This window comes from Nomia melanderi, chromosome 1 (genome assembly GCF_051020985.1).
Source record: "Nomia melanderi isolate GNS246 chromosome 1, iyNomMela1, whole genome shotgun sequence".
Lineage (NCBI taxonomy): Eukaryota > Metazoa > Arthropoda > Insecta > Hymenoptera > Halictidae > Nomia > Nomia melanderi.
In genome coordinates this window covers 4,241,188-4,265,447 of record NC_134999.1, presented here as the reverse complement: position 1 = coordinate 4,265,447, position 24,260 = coordinate 4,241,188, and the positions used below count along the sequence as shown (strand labels likewise).

At 35.4% G+C, this 24,260-nt stretch overlaps 1 protein-coding gene across 11 annotated transcripts in view; it reads left to right on the top strand.

Annotated features, from left to right (window-relative positions):
* Positions 1-24,260, top strand: part of LOC116430223 (mind bomb 1) — a 676,416-nt gene that overhangs the window by 89,880 nt on the left and 562,276 nt on the right. For all 11 annotated transcript variants that reach the window (XM_076372772.1, XM_076372786.1, XM_076372762.1 and 8 more), the window contains exon 9: positions 6,597-6,748. In XM_076372772.1, the coding sequence (XP_076228887.1) occupies positions 6,597-6,748 (152 nt within the window). The remainder of the gene's footprint in view (positions 1-6,596; positions 6,749-24,260) is intronic.

The following is a 24,260-nucleotide window of genomic DNA, read 5'->3' as shown; positions in this document are numbered from 1 at the left end:
TCCTGCTTAGCCGATGCACTCTGCCCGAATTATTCTAGGATTTCTCTCTGTGCCAGCTTATCGCGTTAGGGTTGATAAAAATCAGCGGTAAGGGCATTTTCGGATTTGCAAGTAGAAGATTCCGTTGGTTAATGTTTATCGCTGGCGGCTAGGAAAATATTAACACACTGTTGACAAGTAGTTTTACGCAGGAGTTAGCCGATGTCACCGGTTATTAATTCGTAATTAAATACGAAAGTGAAACGATCTAAGTAAACTTCAATATACTTTGTACGTAATGAATTGAAATGAAACTTCGGACATATCTTTTATATAACTTGCAATATTTTGTTTTTGCAAATGCCTAATGCAAGTGCAAACACGAGTTAATTCGTGACCGGTGAACAATGCGCTAAGAAATGTTTTTGGTTGTCTTTCCAAGGAATCTGTGTCACAGTTTTATTTCTTTTGTCATGTTGAATTAGCTTTCGTTTCGGTTGTATCGATTACACTGGGGCTTCTGTAAATAATGTAACCAAAGTGATCGTCAACAGTCCATTTGTAGACAGCTGATACTGAAATATCGTTCTAACGCTGAAGAATAGTGTGAATCTCGAGCTTATTTATCCAGATGACACGGTTTGCCGAGAGATTTGGAATCCGACTGTCGTTTCGGTTTTCAAGGTGGATACGGAAAATCCGAGTTTGTCTAGCTTCTTGGTGATATCTTAAAGCCCTCATTAGTGTAGCTCGTCACCTTCGATAGGTAAACTGGGAAAGGGAGAATTAGCCGCGTCAATATTTGCGGTGCAATCAACTCGCTTCGACTTCCCGTCTATGTCGTCGTTTCGCTTCTCAGTGGCTTTCGACACTGACTCTGATTGTAATCCATACTGCCGTGGCCGGAGACGGTGTTGTTGTTGTTGTCTTTTCTCATTTTGCTGAGTCGTTCGCTTGATACATACACAGATCCGGCCTGTCTGCGACGACTGTATCCGGTCTGACTCGGGTCTAATCAGAAATTTCCGCGACAGCAGTTTCTTGTTCGACGTGTTAAAGTAGCTAGTTAAGCCAGTTACCCTCGGAGAATGCACCCTGACCGTAATAATCCTTGCGCAGATGTAACCATTTTGTTTCTAGCGCGTTTGCACCGGAAGATCTGTAAAGTCTTTTCGCTTTTGTTACTAGTAAATTGTTCATGTTTATATATTGTACGTTGCTTAACCGTTTAGTTTTCTGGTGATATTGCTTTGAAACATACACTCTGTTTGACAAGAGCGTGTCCGGCAAAACTCGAAAACTATTTAGGATATCGGGTTCGAAAAAAATACACAAATTCTTTATGGTGTATACTAAGATGCGTTATTATTAATATGGTGCCCAGTCACCGCCATTATCAATAATTAATTTACATCTTCGAGGCATACTTTCTACTAATGTAATCGCATAATCACGAGATAAGGACCTCCATACCAATCGAATTTGACGAATCAGCTTCTTGATCGTGTTGTGCTTCTTTCCTCTGAGCTTGATCTTCATGATTGCCCAAACATTTTCTATTGGATTTGCATCCGGCGACTGTGAAGGCCAATCTAGTACATCGATGTGATTTTCCTCTTTCCAGGCTGTACAGTGTCGACTTCGATGTTTTGGGTCATTATCCTCTTCCAGTAGCCAATGTTTATTATTTCTTATAAACCACCTCTGGGCAGATGGTAATAAGGCTCTCTGATAGATTTTGACCATTTTGGCAGCGTTTAAATTGTCAGTGAATACGTGCAAAGTACCGAATCTCTGCTTCGAGAAGCAACCCCAAACATGCACCTTTACCGGGTGTTTAACGGTTCGCTGAAGGAGTTTATTGGCGTGGTTACACCAGGTATGGGTTATAAAAGTATGTGCCCAAAAAGAAGTTTCGTCCGAAAAAATTACATTGTCCCAATCACGGTTCAAATTTTCATTCGCCCAAGCGAGTCTTTTTGTGACATGTTTCTCGGATAGTAGCAGTTTCTTTATTGTGCTTCTAAATTTCACATTATTTGCCAATAATCGTCTTCTTATCGTATCACATGACAATTTCAAACCCTTTCTACATAAAACTGCCTGTCCACTACGTAACGATAGACGGGGATTCTTCTCGAATTCGCGTAAAATCAATTTATCCTCTTTCTTCGTCGTCTTTGACTTAGTGCCACGATTTGGTAGGTCATCGACGTTTTTGACCTCCAAATATCGTTTCACCCACTTACTAACAAATGTCTTCGATTTCTTCATGTATTTAGCAGCCGCTGTGTATGACATTTTTGGTCCTTTAGGATGGGAACACAGAAACACTGCTTCGTAACGTGATGCGTACGCGGCACTCATAATGAAATGCATCGTTTTACGAATAAGCTCGATCAACAACTGAAGGTTTTTTGTACAAAGCATCTTAGGGAAACATTCAAGTTACCTGCTTGAAGTGGAATTTCTTACCTAAGGCATCGCAGGTAAGAGTTTTGCCGTACACGCTCTTGTCAAACAGACTGTATTTCAATATCAGTAAAACCAAACACAGTTCAAACCAACGACTAGTCCGGAAGCTACCAATATAAAATCGATATAGTAATAATGGTACAGCTATGGGACTGCACAGAGATAAGAAGAGTCTCTCGCTTTGTGTTTTGCTTATAGTTTTGATTGGTTACACGTAACCGTATTGACTTTTTGAAACTCCTCTATAGAAACTCCAAGAGAACATCTATCGAAACTTCAATAGATTTACAATTCAGTTTTCGTATTGCTCAATCAATTTCTTTAATCATTTTTCAAAGAAACCATCTGTTATCTTTTTAAACATAACAAAAACAAGACATCAGGAATAGGTTACCATTGCTACAACTACAAAACCGATTATCACGAGTGGATGCTTCCTCTTTGCCCTTGACTTTTCAGCTTATGGGTAAGTGTGCCAACACTACTGAGCTGGACAATACACATTGGATCGTCAAAGTCGATAAAGCTGGTGAAAATAATGGCTAGAATCGTGCGATCAGGTAAATAAGATACAGGTTCCCGTGGCTGTCGTGCGACCTGTCTCTGGGCTGTCCCTATACTGGGCTATTTTCTGCCATCTTGCCCGTTTCTTCCTTCCGACTCCACTTTCATCCCCTTTCCCGACTGCATCGTGTCCCCTTTTCAATCTATCCTTCCGTTCCACTTCCTACGACCGTTTCTCCGTTTTCGCCCCGCACGATTCACCTTCCACACCCTCCCGCCCTCTTCTACGTTCCTCTCCCTCCGCTCTTTCTCTTTCACCCTCGCCTACCGGCGTGACACATGGCCAGCATTTATAGCGCGAGATAGCGCCGGCGGTTCTCGACAGCGCCGGCAGATTTATCCTCCACGGTTATTGGAGTTATACAAAGGATTTTTCCAACTGATCCCATAAAGTATCTGTGCCTGATGCCCTATTATTTACGCAGCCGGCTGATGCCACGAGGCGCACCGGCCAGCCCGGATTTTTCTTGTATCCGGTTGCGAGCGCGATCGGCGAATCGCGATCGTTGCAATTATACGATTCTTGTTTGTTTTAGCGGTGCATTGCGATCGTATTTATCGCTCGATGACAGGTTCGTTTTGTTTTTATGTTTATTTCCTGTGTTTCTTTAGCTTTTGTGGTACTGCAGAGTATATCTGGCGAATATTTGAATTAATAAGGACAGTTTCAACGGTTGCCCCCTTGATTTGAATGGAATTTGGGTGATTCGTGTGTATATTAACCAGTTAAATTTGATGACGAGTATACACGTCATGTTAAAATTCAAAGTATTATTAATTTTAAAAAATGAATTATTTATGTTTTTACATAGGTTTAGTTTTTCATTAGTCATCGCTTGATTTTATTATCCCACGAGATTTTTCAAGGTAAATTAAATGAAAGTTTAATATACCGGGATATACTTCGATGTTACATCTATGTAAATTTATTAATAACAAATAAATAAATAAATAGATAATTCAAGAAAATTTGTATATAATAAGTGGTGCCATAGTGAAAGTAGAAATATGTATATGATGTAGTATATAAAGAAAGTAGGATTATTATATATCTGCATGTACAAATGTGTAAAATTTATTGGCATGGAATTATATAGTATATTATTAAATATATGTTGACGCCAATAAAAGCTCAATATGATAGTATATTAGTTTAAGAATACTCGTACAATAACGTCACTTTATACACAATGCCGAGGATTTCAAGTTTCGTTACAAGTTTTCCAAATTCTCGGGGCAGTATCGCAATCGGCTTCGATCCTGTTTGTGAATGTACATTACCATAAATCTATCGTTCCATCCATTTCTCTGTACAGTATTTGTATGTTTTTGGCTCGCGTGCACTATTTCGGAAGCCATGTCGCATGACACGTCGCCTCATGGAGTCAGTCGACTCTTTGTTTCCACGTTCGTTCGTTCGTTTGTTCGTAGGCAACGAATTGCGCGGCTTGGTATTAATGGATCGCTACTATTTCCGTTCATTTTAACGGCAATTTGCGTTCATAGATAACACTACCGGAAAAATAGTTTCCGCGATTTGTTACAGGTGAATTGTGTCAATTTCATTTAGTACCATTTTCCCATCACTTCTACTCGTCATCCTTTTTCCTGCACTTTATTTTACATGTACGGGAGTCTCGCATGAATGTGTGTACGGGAGTCAATCGAAACCAATAGCGTGGTTTCAAGTGCATACAGTTTTCAAAAGATCAATGAAAACGATAGTAATTGTTTTATTATTAAGTTATTAATTATTATTGCACATTATGCTTGTCGTTCAATGTATACTAATAAATAATTGACATGTTATTGAACTTTGATTGACGTTCCTTTACTACGAACAATATAGGATGTTTTGCCATGTTTCTTCTCTAATGGTCTTCTATAAACAGAGGTTGTAAATGTTAACATTTCTAAATTATGTGAAACCTTTAATATTTTTAATTTATAGCTTCTTTGCTTTCCTAATTTTTATTTATTTTTATTTTTGTTACTCAATTGGAGATTCATTAGAAATATGATGGAAACAATGACTTGTATTTGTTGCATGTCTAATTTGCAATTATTTATAGGTGAACACAAATTTAATAGATATTACATTTATTGCGAACAATTTTTGTTCTAATTAAATTCTTCTTTTAATTTGCGTCAGGGGGTTTACATTTTACATATGCGGAACAAGGTAATCGTATGTGCGTTTACGGCAGTCTGTCCTGAATTTCAAAGTTAAGTCTATGAAAATTGAAACGATTCTTTTTAATTTAAGCGTTTAATTTACTAATCCCGCAGAGAACAAATTGAGTGTGCTTATACATATATACGTACACTAATCTACCAGATTGTACGGGTTAATCTGGTTTAAATCTAATTGATGATCAGGATTAAGATTTCGTTGTCCAAACGGATGCCTCACCAGGAAAATAGGTTTCAAATAATTTCATGGACAATTCCACTCATTCTGATATGTACATGACTTGTTGCAGCTTTTAATTAAAAATTTATTTGTTACGTTGTTTTAAATAAATATATATTTGACTATTTTTGAAAATTAAAAAAAAACGTATGAATAGTTTTCTTTCTTTGGTCTTTTCATTAAAAAAGATATTAATTAAAAAAGTTAGAATAGTTAAAATACGATAAATTGCGATTCGATAATCTAAGAATTATAAAAAAGGAACGCATCCACAGTTATTTCACACAAAATTATTGTACCATGTAATTACGACTCGCAACAAAATCAAATACTCAGACAAAAAAAATTATTCAATTTTTATAATACACAATTATTAACACCACTTTTATCCAAAGTATTTAAAACATTTTTTAAAATGTTAACTTAATAATAATATCTCACAACTTCTGATTTTTTTATAATTATCAATTAAAACTGAAAAAATATTTGTTTAATTACTCAATTATTTGCATCTAAATGCGAATGAATCATTTGATACCTCCAAGTAAAAATAAATATTTTCTAAAGAGCGGTAAAAATAACCAATGAAATAACTAGAAAACAAAGGTGAACCATTTAGACAATATAATTTTCTCAATAAAAATAGCAACAAAGGGAAAGCCACAAAATGAAAAACTGATTAATCGGACAAATTTTAATACCGGTCACTTGATCTGTGGCGATACGTTTAGTGTTAAATTTCTAACTATCTCGTCATCCCGTCTTTTAACCCCTTGCTCTATGATTTCTTTCTCAACTATGATCGATATACCTACTTTCTTATTAATAATTTATTGAAAAAAGACAAAAATTCTGAGCATATTCTATATCCACGTTTGCTCTAAACTATAATATTTGATATCAGAAGAGTAATATTCAGAGTCTCTTCGCAAGAATTGAGTAACTTTTATGTTTATTAAATTCTCCTTAAAATTTTCAGTACGAGTCTGACGCGTGGTTATAAGGCAAGGGGTTAACAAAACTTTCTATTCGCTTTGATTCGATCGGCCAAACGATTTAGTTCCTACGCCAGATACGCGAGTTTCTGTTCTACAAAATCGTTTCCGGATGAAACGGCGCGACACCTCGACGCGTACTAAGAAAAACCCGTTTTCCCCATTTTCAGGACTCCGAAGGCGACACTCCTCTTCACGACGCGATTTCTAAGAAACGGGATGACATGTTGGCTCTGTTGTTGGACCATGCTGCAGACATCACCCTCACGAACAACAATGGTTTCAACGCTCTACACCACGCCGCTCTTCGTGGAAACCCAAGGTGAGTACCTGAGCGTTTTCGATGTGACGCTTTTGTCCGCGGTAGCGTGCGGCGCTCTGAATGTCACTGTCGGCGGTAGAATTTAACCGGGCGACATGAGCGCCACCGACCCGGGGACGATAAAGGGCCTCGCCTTAAACCAGACGACAATTAAGAATAGCCCGCCTACTCTATAGCTAATGGATCTAGACGTTCATTCCTGTGACTGATGACTTGACGACTATTTTTGGTATTGTTGTTCGGAGACCTGAGCGAAAATGCTTTAATTAATCCTTTGGTCTTTCAGCCTTTGCGGAAATTGTCGCGAGAATATTTTTTTAGTTAAACCTTTGCACTTTGAATTTCCTTTGCATTGTTTCCTCGATGTCTCTGTATTATTATATTTTATTTGAAATGCATTTTAAAAAATAAATAGTTTTTAGAGATCAGTGTAAACGATTCTTCTTACTAATGGTATTGAAAATAACGTAATAATATAATCTATTTTAAAAATATCTTGACAAAGAAGCGCACCTGTGAATAAAACTGATGTCGAGTTATACTCGCCATAGGAGTGCAAAAGGTTAACCCTTTGCATTTGATTTATTTTCAATCTTGTTGAATGTAAACTTGTATTTACTTTTAGGGAACTGAATTTCAAGTAATTTGTAGCGGTAGAATTCAACGTTTTATATTTATTTTATTTATTATTATTGTAATAGGATATAATTTTTATGATCTTTTTAAAGCGTGGTGCTTTTTAAAACAATTCCCAACGTTCTGTAGCAAATTTGTATTGTCATCTGCAGAATAACATATGAGTGCAAAGTGTTAAATGTGAACGAAGTTGGTCGTTAATGAGGAGATGACTTTTATATGTGTTAAGCTTATTTTAATTGCAGATGATTCATTTATTTTGTTGAAAAAACGTCTCGTTACCCAAGAAAGTTTCAAGAACAATTGAACGGAAGTTTTTTATTTATCGTTTATATCGAAAAAGCTGTTGGAAGTTAAAACTTTTCATTAGAATCATACGCTTGAAGATTTCAATATTACTGTTGCTTCTTTTTTAGAAGCATATATGTTAATCTTCTTATTCCTATCTATCTGTGTTATAGCTAACACTGAGATAGACTCAATATAGCATTAGAACATCACCGAATTTTTTGTTATGGTTGTATTATTGTAAAAAGTAATTGTTGTTTATGAAGTGCTGTCAGGCACATAATATTAGTACTAACGTCATAGTCCTCTATTTAAAAAAATATTACATTTAAACTTATAACATAAATTTCTAAATTTAAATTTATAAATATTAATATTTAATAGGATTAGAAGCAACGGTTTATTTTTGAGTTTTTATTATTATTATGTCGCTTCTATTCGTATTTGTGTTGCATTGAATGAATATTAAATGAAAATATTCGGTATTAAGGATGACAATGCGTTGAATGAACCGGTTTTGTATAAATCAGACTATTCTGCTGTCGAATGGACCGAAAAATGCGTCCGTTTCCCGTTGTCTTTTTCCTCCTCGCAGCTCTTCCTCTGCCGTGGCACGTTTCACGGTCGTTTCCGGGTCTGGAAAATACAGGCACCGGATGTGCATAGTAGTTGTGCAATCACAATTACGGGGTACCTACTTTCGACCTGTCGGTGTCAGCGATTCGCTCGTTTCCACGCTCTGTTACGATATTGTTCACCGAAATAACGGCTGAATGTCTATCGCTGGAGGGGAGAAGTATTGGCTCAATGGCGCGGGGCACTCCGCGACCGTAGAAAGGGGAAAAGAGATCGTCAACGCGGGTCGGAATGTTATACTTTTTATCTAAATTTTATCATCAAATAATATGTTTGAACTTTATCATGACATAATTTAATACTTGCCACTTCTTACAATGTACAGGACTTTGAAATCTAGGAAACTGTTATATTTTCTATTCAAACCTTATCGTAACATAATTTAATATTTGCCACTTCTTACAATGTACATGATTTTCAAGTTTGGAAGAATATTATTTTATATTTGAACTTTATCATAACATAATTTGATACTTGCTATTTCTTACAAAGTAACGGATTTTGGAATTTGGAAAAATATTATACTTTTTATTTAGATTTTATTATCATACACTTGTCAGTGTTTTTTAAAACATACAAATGTATATTTATGATTTTTCATGATATTCGTGTAATATTGGTTTTTCTATTTCAAATTGAAGGAAATGTGTGTGTACAAGTGGAAGGAAGCATTGGTTAATACTACTTCAGAAGTAGTATAGACCAGTGATTTCTTTAATTTGAATGGTTTCATTCCTCAAAGAGAAGTGTTGAAAGGTGTTTTAAATTGTAAGGTGTTGATGATTGTTAAAAGAATCAAAGATTGCAAAATAATTAATATTGCGCATGATTTAAATTAACGGCAGATTTATGAACAATAACAGGTATGGAAATATAACAAAATAAATTCAGTGACCAGTCAACAATATGTTAACACTAAAACTACAAAGCAGTTAAATTGACTTTCTAAAATTTCTCCGTACAAACTCCAAGAGTGCATCTATTGACATTTCAATTGATTTACAATTCAGTCCGCATATTACTAAATCAATTTCTTTAATAATTTCGCAGGAATACAGAGAAAAATATCTGTTATCTTTTTAATAATTGCAAAAATGAAAACATCAGGAATGGGTTATTTTGACTCGTCAGGTATCTTTAGTGTTAATCGATATCTCTCACCATCCCAACGCTTCACAACCCCTAAATTCACCCAGTCGCAACATCTCTCGAAAAGAAAACGCACGGCGCATCCGTGAACCCGAATGAACTGGATCGGTTAGGTGGGAATCCCGGTTCCAAGGGGGACTGCTTTCACCGCGGAAAGCCTGGTGCGGAGGGGGAAAGGGTGGCTGGTTTTCGCGTCCGTGTCTATAGCCTCCGGATATTACCTACCTTCGTTGCTTTTAAACCGAAGGGGTGCTGATTACCGCGAGAAGACGTATGTGCCGCATCACCGACCGGAGGATGTATTTCAAAGGGAACCTATTACCCTGGTTTTCCTGCCCCCCCCCCCCCCATTTCCACAGCAGCCAGCATGGCGGCGAGCAGGTATATCCGCGTGAAAATCGACCGAGACATTACGTAGGGACGCGTCACCTGACGCGAAACGAACCTGGAATTAGATTAAGGATGATTTAGGATACCCATGGTGGATGATCATAATGCTCTCTCTGCGCGGTCGGGGTGCGGGGCGTTCGAGGGCGAGCCGCGAATTCATGGGAACGATCAAGATCTCGGCGGCAACGCGGCGGGGGTGGGCTAAATGGATGGAGTGTGTCTTGAAACTAATTCACGGCGCGCGCTCGGTAGTTTGGCTGAAGTAAGTGCTCAAAGCTAATGAAGTTTTCTTTGACTCCGACGTCGGCTGCGACGCGAGTTCGGATGCGAGTAAACATTCCGTTTGCGTGTCTCGCTTCTGCCGCGCCGCGCCGCGACGCTGCGCGGTTCCGTATCGTTTAACGGCTCTCGTCACTTCGACGATGAATTCTACTCGCGGACCAAGCGATAACGCATTGTTCGAACCGCGGGGATAAGTGCTTTGTTCAAGGATTCTGAAGGTTACGTGTTGGTTCTACTGAAATGGTTACGGAGAATTGAAGTAAAGTTATAATTGTGGGGTATATGGGCTTCGACCTATATTAGTTTTGGTTTTAGTCCTTCGGAACTGATGTTATATCGGTTGTGTCGGTTTTATAATTGTTATTTTTTGGTTCTTTGTGTTGCATATAGATCGATTATGTATTATATTATATTATAGTTACATTATATAGTTATATTAGTAGTTATATTATAAATTATATGTTGTTTCAGTGTATAAATTGCTTCACGGTAAAGTAACTTTGTTTATCAGCGAAAGAACTGTGACAGAAGCATTGGAAGTGGTTTTAAATTCATATTTAAATCAATAAAATTAAATAATTGCTCCGAAAGGTATATAGAATCATACGAAAATGATTTTTATTAAATATATAAGATTTAGAAGACTAATATTTTAATAATTGGAGTCCAAAAGATATCATTCGATAATTATATCTAATACTTTTGTTACATTATATGTATGAGTTATTACCTTTAAAACAAGAAAATTCGCGAAAAAGAAAAATCTGCGAGAGATTTCAAACATACGCTGGCCGTGTAAACCATACAATTGACACAAATAATTTCTCATACATGGTCAGTACACAAATCTGATAAAAACCTTGAGTGATTTCAGTATTGATTTTCTAATTTCATTTTCTCCAATGCACTCTATTAATTTTAACTAGGTCACGCTTTTGTTTCTCTAAATCGATTTCTTTGAACATTTTTCCGTTTACATAAAACTTTTAATATGCAATCAACAATAACTCGATTTACTCAGGACACTTTTTATATGATTTTCATTGTATACATCTTTCTTCTACCCTCTATATACAAATTTTTCAGCGTTGATGAAAGTTTTAACTATTATTTTATTTTACTTAAATTATGGACAATGGTCATACGTATACGTAATCATTTTTATTTTTAAATGTTCATTAAATGTTCAAATTGCCAGATATAAGAAATTTTTCTGAATGAAATTAGCTGCAGAAGTTCAAACTAGAAAATTCAATTTTTCATTACTGTTTCGTGCAGTCGATTCCAAGTGTTTCTTAAATAATTCATTGTGTGTTGGAACTTTGTAAATACATTTCAAATACATTTCTATCGCCCGAAAAATTCAGCTTTTTCGCCAATTGTACTATCTGTTAATGCTAGATAAATAAAAATTAAGTTGTGGATTATTATCCCTTCAATTTTTATAATAATGCATACCTCCATTTTTTATCTGTTCCATAGAATCGTTATTTTCTGTAATTGGTGACGCATATTAAGTTATCAAATAGTTTAAAAATTTCATTACAAGCTTTGCAGGACTGCATCGCTTCCATAAATGTTTTTGTGTTTTTCCTGCCTGTTCTTTTTTTTTTTTTGGAATTCCCAATTCTCTTTCCATTTGTATCTCCACAAGTCCGACACATACATATCTCTCGTACACAGTAGTTTATTCGATACACGTTTCACTATGAACCTTTGTAAGTCCTAGAATTTGTTACTTCCTAAAAAAAGATTATAGCAATAAAAAAAGACTCTTTTTCACCCGAAACATAAGAAAACCCTTCAAAAAATTGGAAGCAGTATAAATATTTCAACTTCCACAATTATAAAAATTTTTCAACAACTTACAATTGCTTTATAACTGAGTGCAACAAAATTCAATCTCACAAAATATTATACAAATCAAAAATTGTTTCTTTATAATCCTTAATTCTTACTAATCTACAACTGCACTTAAGATAATTACGACTCAATTCTAATCAACAACGTAAGCTAATATACAATAGATTAAATTAGCTTCTGAAATAAATAATTTAATATTCAATGGCCAAAAAAATGTTATCATTCAGTGGTGTTAATCCTTATTAATAGAGAAATTTCGTTAATACTAGATTTACAGAGCCGTCAATCTGACGGAAATTGAATATTTTAAACATTATTTCGTAACAGTTTAAACTGGTTTTGATTGATGCAGTTATGCGAATTCATATTATAATTCTCTGTTCCTAATACACTGCCTTCCGCCATTTATATAAATAAACATGTAGTCTTCTAGGAACGATAGAATAAACTGTAAAATAAGTGTCTATAAATCTAGTGTTAAAATATAAATAGTTATGAGTAAAGCAAGTGCTTTGACACTAATATTTAAACAAATTCAAAGGATGGAGTTGGTCGATTTGGCGAGTGAGTCATTTAAATAAACGCGAATTTCGGTGGAGCAGCAGGCCGTAGTGAGGTCAGGTTCTTCGTATTCTCGCATTCCTCTTGCTCCGATGTCCTCCTTCTTCTTGTTCCTGGTCAGGGATGGCTCTAGTATCCTCAGCGCGATTCCCTTTCTCTAGATTCCCGCTTCCTCCGCCCATCCTGTCTCTTTTCCTTCGTCTGTGAAGGAGCCTGGCAGCTTCTCTCGAGTCCTGTGTTCCGCTGAGCTCTGAAGCCGAACGAACGGACGTCCGGAGACGTAATTTCCTGCCCTGCCGGTGCAACTCCCTTCCGCTCGCTTCCCTTTCTTCGTCCCTTTGCCTGCCGCTTTGTAGGCTACAGTCTCCAGGGGTGCGCCAACGAAACTTACCCCCCTCCCGTTCTCCGTGCCTCTGCGTTCGTTTTCTCATTCTGTGTGTCCTCAAATTAGAAACGATCGATGGACGTCGCGTATTAAAATATGTTTACTTACCAGTTAAATCGAAAACCGTTCCTCCATGTACGCGGAACTTTATTGCGCGACCCCCCATTTTTAGGTGAAATTGTAACATTCTTATTAACTCTTTGCGGACGAATGTTGACATTACCGAGATCGAGCTTTTACGTTTGGAATACTAATAAGGAAAAGTATCGAATCTGGAAGTTAAGTAAATTATGAAACTTCGTGTGTAAGTAGAGTCTAATACATTGTAAATTTTTTTATCCTGCTGAATTTCACTTTGAAATGGTGAAACTACTCCTTGAAAAAAATGTAAAATTTTCAGTGTCGTGGATTATCTTGAGAACGGTAAGCAATAGTAGAAAAAGTTTGAACAAAAAATATATTGTTCTTTTACATGTATAAGATTGTAAAATAAAATTTCTTAAAATGTTGATTTTGAAAACGATTGATTTGAAAATTGGAGACCATTGTTGAAACGGTGATGCTTCAGTCTCATTTGTATGTTACCAGTGATTTACTAATTGTTGCACTTCAATTGGAATTGATTGTCAATGTGTATTTATGATTCGGTATTTATGATCAGTTTTGTGATCCTTCGAACTAGATGACACAATGAACAATTCTGGTCCACCGAGACGGATTATGAAACAATTTCCGTGAGAATTAATTTTGAAAATTGATCTAGGATACATGCGTTCGTAATTACAAGGACAATTGAAAAGCTATGAATAGACGTCAAATTAATCGCCTATTTCTAATGAACATATATGACGTAGTATGTGTGAACACTAGTAATTAAATTCGGAACCATAGGCCATTATAGGTCAATTATGACAGTTATTGTAAATCACCGAATTTGTTTTTTATTGGTTATGGAGGATACATGAAAAGATACGTGTAGTAATAGACTTTAGTACATGAATAATTGAAAAAATAACTGGAAATATATTCATTACATTTTATATTACATATTTTTATCAACCATGCTGTGTAATTATTAATATATAGTATTTCGAATAATTACAAATGTATTTTAAATTATTGCAAATATATTTTATGTTTTTCACGAAATGGAGAGCTATTTAAAATACATTATATATTTTCTCATTTGTTTTTGTGTATTGTAAAATAATAATTTATAAACATCACTCAAAGCCCATTATTCGAAAATGTTTAAAAGCAATATGTAAGGCTATTCCTTATAGATATGTATAAAATTATGAAGAAACATAAATTCATGGCTTTTTCTCACCACTTCATTCAATATTTAATACTTTATACTTTATTTATCATAATATCTAATATTTTATTAAAAATAAGTGTTAAAATAACTGTTCATTCGAGCATTTAATGTTTCATTTAAAATTTCTTCTAAGTAATTGTAATTCTAGAATTTAGCTGAATAACTCTTTCAAGTTCTTGTTTTTCCTGGCCATACTTCTTTCTCGCTGGAATGCCCTATAAGTTCTCTATAGGATTTAGGTCACGTCTCAAAGCTGACCATAGTATTTCTACCTCGAATTCTTTAAACCACTTTTTTGTAGAATTTACTGTACGAATACAAGCATTGTCCTTCTGAAAAATAATCTTCTTTCCTTAAATTAACGTCATGGGTGAAAATAAATCATCATTTTTTAATTAAATCAGTCAACTAATTTTATACTATAATTAATTATAGTATGTACTATACATTATTATTATATTATTAGGTAAATCACATATCCAATTTCTTAAAATAAATCAGCATACAAAACTGCATTGGCTTTAAATATTTTAAATATTCAATACACAGGCGGAAAAGCGTCAACAGTTTATATCTTTCCACAGTTTTAAACGAAACAGTGATAACCCTAATAAAAAATTTTATTATCGTTTTTCAAAGTTTTTGGATGATGACCAGTCCACTACACTTTTAACCTTTTCCTTTACGACACAGACAGAAATGAGTGGAGCTAGTTTTAACCCTTTGGGGTACTCTGTCGAAAATAACATCGACATTAAATTTTATTCTAGCAATTATATATTTCACCAATGTTTACTACATTTATTCTTAGTATCATAATTGTGTCACACATAAGTACCATTTTATCAAATATTAAACTAAAATTTTATTAACCGTAGATCAAAAACCCAAATCATAGTTATTTATGTAATTTAACTTATTACTATTGTAGTCTAACTTATTTAAGTATTTTTGTACCATTAATTTGTAAAAAAGTGACAAAGTTTACACTCTTTTTGTACTTCCGATATAATATTAAGAAATATTACTGAAAAGAATAATAGTTCAATGATCTAAGATTAACTAACGTTACGAATTAAGGAATGTCGACACAAACTCCGGAATAAAGAACGGAAATTATTAACTATTTTGTAGCCAAGTCAGCGTTTCTCCGTCACACTGCCTAAAACTGCCAACCTATCAGTTCGTAGAATCAAGTTTAATTTATTTATTCATTTTCCCTCTGTTTATTTATTTTTGTTTTTGTTATAATCTGCTTAGAAACAGAAAAATGGAACGATTCCACCATTTAAAATCTTTTTTACATGAAAACAGAAAAACGTAATTCAATTTCGGAACTGAAACGCAACCAGCACGATCGCGCCTGGCACTTCTCGAGCGAGTTTTTGCACAGACCCGTGACATTCAAACGGTTAAATAAACACCCCAGTTTCACGATGAGAGCAAGCATCTGTCCAAGTCCATAACCATTCGCAGCGCTGTAACGCGGACAATGTTCACGCGGCACGTATTAAATGATGCTCACGCAACGCATATTTACAGTACTCGTTACTCGAAAGAATGGCAGCAATGTGTGCGGCGTTTATTATACTCATAAACGTTGATTAATTTCTTGGAGTACGTCGCTCAACTATCAATGATGTATCGATAACGCGTAACGCTCAGCGGTAGGGTTATTCTGCGCACTACAGGAGGTCGGAATTTACAATGCGATCCGTGTTTATATCTCCGTACATTGGCATAATAATTGCACCATCACGACTAAGTAATGAGCCATACCGAACGCGGCGCAACAAAGAGAAGGCATAACTAGGTAATTTTAGTGGCCTTTGCGGGTAATAGCGGTGCACCGGCCACGCATCTGATCGTTTCGTATTTCTGCGACCATAACGCGTTATTAACCCCGATCTATCCTGTACACTTCTATGCTAACACTAAAACATTACTGTCCCTGTATTATTCGCGTGCCGACATTATCGTGTTAGACTCGCGCCATGTGGAAATTCGCGCGCGATGCATCTTGCTTGATTCACAGGATGCGAAATGCGACTGCATTGTAAATTGGCTGGTTAGATGGCAAGTAATCGAATGAGTATTTAGAGGAAGAGAGCTTGGGTTATATTTCATAAATTGAAGAGTGGAGTAAATTGCGGGCAGATGGTCGACTCTTTTTAAAAGAATGTCTTAATCCTTTCACCTGCAATATCGTGTCGGAAAGATTCTTGACGAAAATTTTAAACCGAATTTGACTATTCATTTCTCTATTATCAATCGTTAACCTTTGAAGTTAATTTATACGGAGAATAACCACCAAAACTTGTTCCTTTCCTAATGAATGATTAACAATAATGTAGTTGTATCGACCATAGTTAAGAAATAAATTATAGGGCAAGGGGTTAACCCTAATACTACCGGACGGGTCAAATTGACCCATTTCAAAATTCTTATTTTGCAAGTTTTTAAATTATGAAGGCGTTTCTGCAAGAGATTTTTAATTAAATTTGTATATTTGTACAGATAAAAAAAAACTAGAGATAACTCACCCGAATTTCTCGGTAATTTTAGCGTTAAATAGCACTGATACCTAACAAAAAGAAATATATTTATGAAAGCAAATACATGCGCGGTATAGCGCATTGTTCCAAGGAAAATTCAATTTCACGAAAAACCTTACATTTAATAGCCAGACTTTATAAACTAACGGCGGCTATTTTCGTTCATTACACTTAGTGGGAACAACAGGACCCATCCTCCAGCTGCTATCATCTTAACAAAGTTGCCGAGACAGGAGCAACGTTATTTATGATAATAACCTTATCACATATATAGCGTGCGCCATTTCCGCCACAGTGTCATGTACAAATTACGGTACATGTAGTCTCATAAGTATACCAAGACTGGTGCATCCATTGTTCTTAAGGCAAAAGTTCATTCCACGAGATTAAAACGCTTGGTGCCTTTCTTTGGCCAAGTTCTCACTCGAAAACGTCACCTGTCCTTCCATGCTGATAATAAGACCCACGATGTGAATAGATTATGGTGCCTCCTCACACTGCAGCACGGTAGAAGAGAAAGATTATAAGGAATTTTTAAAAAGTACAGGAAATATGAATACTGAAGTCTGTGAATTTAGTTATATGTGTTTCATGATATATATCCTTTGCTTCAGTATAAGGACACAAACAGTTTAAAATATAATATTGATCACTTTAAAATAACCCTGAACATAAACATGACAGTACAAAAAAATTTTGTATTTGACGTTATTATACATTTTTCCAAACAATATAACCATTGTTTCGTTGTTTTTCTTCTTTCCTCTTTAATAGTAATAGTGGTACTTAGGTATTCTGCTTCTTGTTGAAAATTAAAGTATCATAGTTGTCATTAACCAGTTATTCCAAGACAATAAAACTTAGCTTCTTCTCTCTCAAATAATTCAGCAGAAAATTTCTAGTAATCAGTCATCATCTCTGGTAAATCAGTAATTATTTTTATAGTTTCGAAAATCACATGAATAGAGGAATAACCTTAATTAAAAATTATTATTGCTGAATAATTAATTATTGAAATTGTTGTAACATAGAAATGTAAACGTTTTTTTCTATAGATTCATAATTTTTCTGTCAGGTTTCAGTGTCATCTGAATTATTTGTGCCCTTCACTTTGTACGTTTTACATAATTTTTATTTTACAATTGTATCAATCATTTTATTTGTATATTTGCTATGATCTTCATTGTACAGAGCAGCGAGAAATATTCTTACTCCTTACAACAGCTATCTTCAGACTCAGTTAAATTTGTTCTTGATTCTTCCTTCTTGACAGTTGTTTCTTTTCTTTCGCATACAGCAAACTTGGTAAGTAATTTATAAGCAGATTTTGATACTTTGTGCAAATTCTACCCAGTTGAATAATGGACCCTTTTATCTGAGCGCTGAGCTTTTCTCGCTTTATTTCCTCTTGCTGTTTCGCCTAAAGGTCTGCATTTCTGCCAATTTTTTGAATTCATGAAAATTTTCTCAAAGTTTTAATTTATGTTAATATTCACTGATAATAAATATTTCAAGCTATCACAGTAGGAAAACTTTTTAAAACATGTTCGTTATTTTGAATATTAAAAACAAAGTAGAAATTTTAATAATTTTATATTATCGAATTTTTTATCATTATTGATCTTTTCTCGGTGCAGTTACAAAAAATATTAAAAGAATATTAAAATATCTTGGGAATTAATCCTGTTTAAACCATTTTAGTTCAATACTCTTTTATGTAGAGTGATGAGAAGGCTAGTTCTATCTAAAATAAATGTATATTTGTATTTGAAAAGCAAATCTTATTTGCCAAAGATGTACAGTCTCATTAACAGAGTTTAATTCTATAAACCATTCATCTGTTTTCTACAACATATTTTTCCAATATTATTGAAAGAAAGCTATAAATTAAAATAGTTGTGCTGACCATATCTATTCATAGAATTCATAAACAAACGAAAGCATTGTACTCGGCAATAAATTAACCCCTTACACTTTGCTTTCTCACACAATTACTTCACTGTTCATAATTCATTAGAAAAAGGAAAAAATGAGAAAAAGAAAATTTTGTTTTAAACATTTTTATTACTTACTCCATCAAATTCCCGGCTAATACATATATAATCTACTCTCTATCTAAAACTACAGTCAGTTGCAAGAATATCAAGACATTAAAATTTTGCCATTTAAATAACATATCGTTTCACTAATGATTTTTTACGAATTTCCATGGTAACACAGACAAAAATATATCGATAGGGATTTCTGTAAGCGTAATAAAAGAATCATGGTGCTAAGGGTTAATTCACTCGAGAAAACCTCTGGCATTGATTTTCTCGTTCCACGCAGGGACGTTTATTACTTTTATCAAAACGTCTTTCGCGTGTATTTATTATTCCACAAGGAGCGGGCGTCCAAATGAAACTGTCCCTTGCAGCGTGAAGGGCATCGATTTATGTGCAGCTAAATTCGATTAAACCCCGCTTTGGAGCACTTTGAGGCGCTTTAAGGCAGGATGGCACTCACGAAGCCACGACAGCGTGGAAGACGACGGCGGACGTGTGCGGTTTCTCGCAGAATATACGAGTCGAGAGAAGTCCTGTTACGAAAACTAATCCGAAGTTACACTAAACGTGAAATCAGCCGCTCGACCGTACACGTTGGCTGTTAGGGCACCGGTTCTCGTTGCCTCTAACCGAGCCCGAGCTACGATGTGCTTGCTAGTCGTCCCGATAGCTCGAGATTGTGTATTATCGAAAGTACTACGCGGGGAAAGGGGATTTCATCAGGCGAGCAAGTTTACTCTTTAATGGGCTCGTATTGTACCGGTTCAACGGAATGAGTAGCCAATCATCGCGGCGATGTCTTCTCTTGTTGGACCATTAATGTTTCACGTCAGGTGAACGTCATGGTACGAGTATAATTTCAATCGTGACCAGTTGTGGCTACGTTTACCTTTGAACTGGTCGAAACGTTTCTGCATACCTTGTTCGAAGTTTCACGCTTTGCTGGCTGAAGTGTCCTTAATTTTCCAGTTTGAAACTTGCATCTTGAAGGTATTTTATTTCATTGTAATTTGATATGGAATTTTGTTGATTCGTTGAGAATATTTAAGAAGTATAGATATTGTACTTATATATATATATATATATATATGTGATATGATTGTGTTATAATTGATTATAGCAAAAACTGGTAAAATAGGTAGTTGGAATGAAATTGAAGTGGAGTTTAGAAATTTTATCAAAGGATTGTTGATCATTTGCTGTGTGTATATTTTATGAACGGTCTATGCTCAGAAATATGAAACTAGATAGTAATTATAAAATATGTAATGACAATGTAAAAATGAAGATTATATTCATTGTGAAAGTAGAGTGGTAGAAACTGCAACATATTTAAATACTTGTACTATTAAGGATGACTATATGTCGTTGTTATAAATTCTGAATGTTATGGGAGTAACTGTAGGCTGCAAGCAAAATTGTTTGCGGAAAGTTCGGACCGCAGGCGCATAGTTGCTGTTGAGCATCGAGAAAAAAGGGTCAAAAATGATAAAAAAGGCATTGCAGAATGCGAGCAGAATGTTTGGAGAGATTAATCCGTGGTTCTGAAACAGTAGTATTAAGTAAAGAAAACTTTAACATTTCCTTCATTCATAACTTTAATAGCAGTATCCATTTTTCTTTAACTTATGAATCATTTAATTGCGATTTTTTATTTTGAAAAGCATAGTTTTCGAAAAGCGAAATTTTGAAATTTCAAATTTTCAAAAATTTGTTTTCAAAATGTTGGAGGGAAGAGAAATAAAATGCATTAATACTCAACGTCAAACATTATTGTTTCACAACAAAAATACTTCTTTGGAATTTCTAAGGATTAATTTCCTGAGAAAAATAGAGCAAATTAAAATATACTATTTGATTAACAATCCAGTTTACTTTATATTTTGAATCAATGGTTTAATATTAGATTTAGGGACTATAGTTTATTGTATTCTTTATTCTATTGTCCTTAGAAAACTAGATGTTCGTTTATACGGATCACTGAAATTAGAGCTACAAAAATCTTTATGCATCACTAAAAATCTTCTGAAACAGTTATCAAATAATATTTATAAAATCCAGCATCCCTTAAATTGACAGGCTCCGTAAATCTAGTATTAGCCTGTTAACTGTGGAATTTGTTATAAAAAATCTCTTGTTTTGCGCGCAATAAAATCAAAAAATGAACATACCTAGAGTATATTTTAATGAAAAACCAAAGCAAAGAAGAATTATGTGTATATCTTAAATAAATAAATAATTCCCGTCAAACGCAGTTAACTTGTTAAAATCTAAACACTCCATATATTTTAGTATCTACCATTTACAGCATAAAATTAAGGACAAAAAAGTAGCTTAACAATTTCTTAATAAAACTCAGAAGCTCCCATTAAATGATCTACGTACAATCACATATTTGCCGAAGGAATTCAAAAACACAATTCCCTCGGTTTTCAATCGCAGCCCTAAAAACTGACCTACATTCAACACGTCGAAACCAATTCTCCTCCTCCGAACCATCCCCACATTCTCCTCCGATCAACCGTTCCGGCGATCATAAAAGAATCTCCGCCGCGAAAACAAATAACGCAATATCCCGGTTCCCCGCGTAATCTCTCCCGACTCGGCAGCCCGCGTTCCAAGAGCGCGCCCGGATCGGGCGCGGTGCGCGAACAATGCAGGCATCCGCGGTATTGCCTGAAAATTACAGCGCGTTAGCAAAGAACAAGCGTAATCTGAACGATAAGGGAAAGTCACGAGCACGCTGTTATAATTTCCCGGGCGTTGGTCGTTCTCGGGTTAACCGAGGGAGGATTTAATCGTTCCATCTAAATTATAATTAATGCTTCGGGTTTCTCCTATCCGTGCAGCGCGCAGAGAGAAAGCGGATAGGATGGAGAAGAGGGAGCCCAGCGGGCAAGCGGAAACGCCACTATGCCGCTTTCGTTTCGGCCCGATGACGTACACTATCGTGCAAGTATTAGGTCGTGTAATATGAAATGTAGTATGAAAGGTCGGAGAGATAAGGTGCATACAATTTGGCAACAAATGAAAAATACACGATTATCATAATTAAGAGTAATCAATGGGAATACTCGAATTTTCGAATGAATTCAGTGACGAAGTGGAATTGTTTCATTGATATAATATGATGTATTAACTAATACGATGACAGTTTATTTTACTAATGGCTCTTTATTGATAGTTCTTAGAGTAAAGAATTTGTTTCAGATCTTACTGAAAGAAAGGAGGAAAAATTATGACTTTAACTTATAACTAAGATTATAACTATTAAAGGTTATATTTGGAATTGTAATGAAACTATGAGGTCGTGTATATGAAATGTTGTATTTTTCGGGAAAAATAAACCTTACTTGGTATTGTAAAAGACATTTATTCAAATTAAATTTGTTCTATTTGATTCGATACACTTCTGCCAATGTGTTTTTAATGGATATATTCTTTTCTCAAACAGTTCTGAATGTTTAGAGCTAATACATTCTAAAGACATCGTTATAAATTACTGTTACGGGTTTACCACGCGGCTGACTTTGCAAAGGAACATCACCGAAACGAAATTTAGTAAATCAACGCTGCACTGTTCTTCCATTCACAGCGTTATCCCCAAATGCTGTTTATACTTTGTGCGGTTCTTGCAGCATTATTTAATTCATATTAATTTTAAATTCATACGAAAAAAATTATTTTTTGAATCGTCGTCGTGCATAATTTGGAAAAGCTTGTTTGCGAAACGTTACTCTGATAATAGACAAAGAAACGACTTAAGAAGTTATGTGACAAAAATAAATAACAAGGCCAGAAGTATAACTTACGAGTAACAAAAATCCAACATTTTATATGCGTCGACCTAATACTTTATTCCGTTTTTCCATAACAGTTTCAATCGAAACCGACACGTAACATTTCTCACCCGTTGGGCATGGAATTTAGTTTGGAAAATTTCTTATAGTGTGCGCAGTAAAATCAAACAGTGAAGTGTATACTCTTCAAATACACGCCGAATACACTTATAATATATATTATATCGAAAACCTAAAGGGAAAATAAGAAATATTACACGTTTGTACAATATAAAAAAAATAAACAGTCTATCATTGAAAAAGTTAGCACCATTTCAAATATTCAGGTAACGTGTACTCGTTAAACACAGTTAACCCTTTCCACTCCGAATTTCTTTTGCATTTTTTCCTCGATAACTCTGTATTATTACGATATTTTATTTGAAATGCATTTTAAAAAATAGCTAGTTGCTACAGAGCAGTGTAAACGATTCTTCTTGCTAGTAATATCGAAAATAACATAATAATATAATCTATTTTAAAAATATCTAGACAAAGGAGCATACTTGTAAATAAAATTGATATCGAGTGATGCTCGACATATGAGCGCAAAGGGTTAAAAAGTTATTTTCGGAATCTTTCTAATTCCCGATTGTAAGAAAGATATGAACATTTTACCCGCGCCAAATGTCCGAATACTTATGCACGGTACTGTATCCACAACCGTTTAGCTGTTTCCTCGCAATCCACCGCAGATAATTTCGTTTCTCATTGAATCGCTGCGGGTCAGGGCTCGCAACGTCGCGGGCCGCGGAGTTATAACGCGGATTCGAAGCCACTTTACCGTTTCCCCGTGGCTTAATTACGTTAGCCGCAACGCGAAACGTAACGGCCGAGCGGACACGAGACGACGCGGCCCGGCTCTCCCTTTGATCTCGGGGCCAACGTGGCCTCGCGCTGCGCTCTGATTGTGACACGTCGAGCAGAACCGGACAGAAGATTCGCCCCCGCGCACCGTAGCCAGTCGCGAAGCCGCCCCCCGTTTGTTTTGTTTCGTTTCTCTGTTTTGTTAGGACCTCGGTCACGTGTGTGCTCGGAAACCAGGCAATCCCGGGAGTTTCCAGGGACGTGATTAAAATTTCGTTAGGACGTGGTCGCGTGTCAACGACTGATTCGCCCGACTCTCCAACTCCACGCAGCTTTCTGTACGTGGACCGTGTTAATAGTTTGTGGGTCGAGCATGGATTAGATTTTTCAGTGCTTACGGATTGTTGGCTGGCTTGATGGGCTTGTTTGATTTTCCTTTTTAAACCTGCGACACTTTTTTTCTTAAATGAGTAGTTTTTGTGTAATACGGTGACGAACGATAGTGTTCATGTAGTAAAGAATTTTGATGAATGTGGTGGTAATTTTAATTTCGCTTCGATGAATTTTTAATTTGAATTAATATTCTATGTAGCAAATGTGTGGGGGTGAGTCTGTAGTTTGTAATATGTTAACTAACTTGAATGGAAATTCGTAACATTGAAATACTATGACTAGATAGAAATACATTTTTATGCTACCTATTATCACAGTGAATGAGATAACTGTTAGTAATCAAATAAGAGCAGTAAAGTACT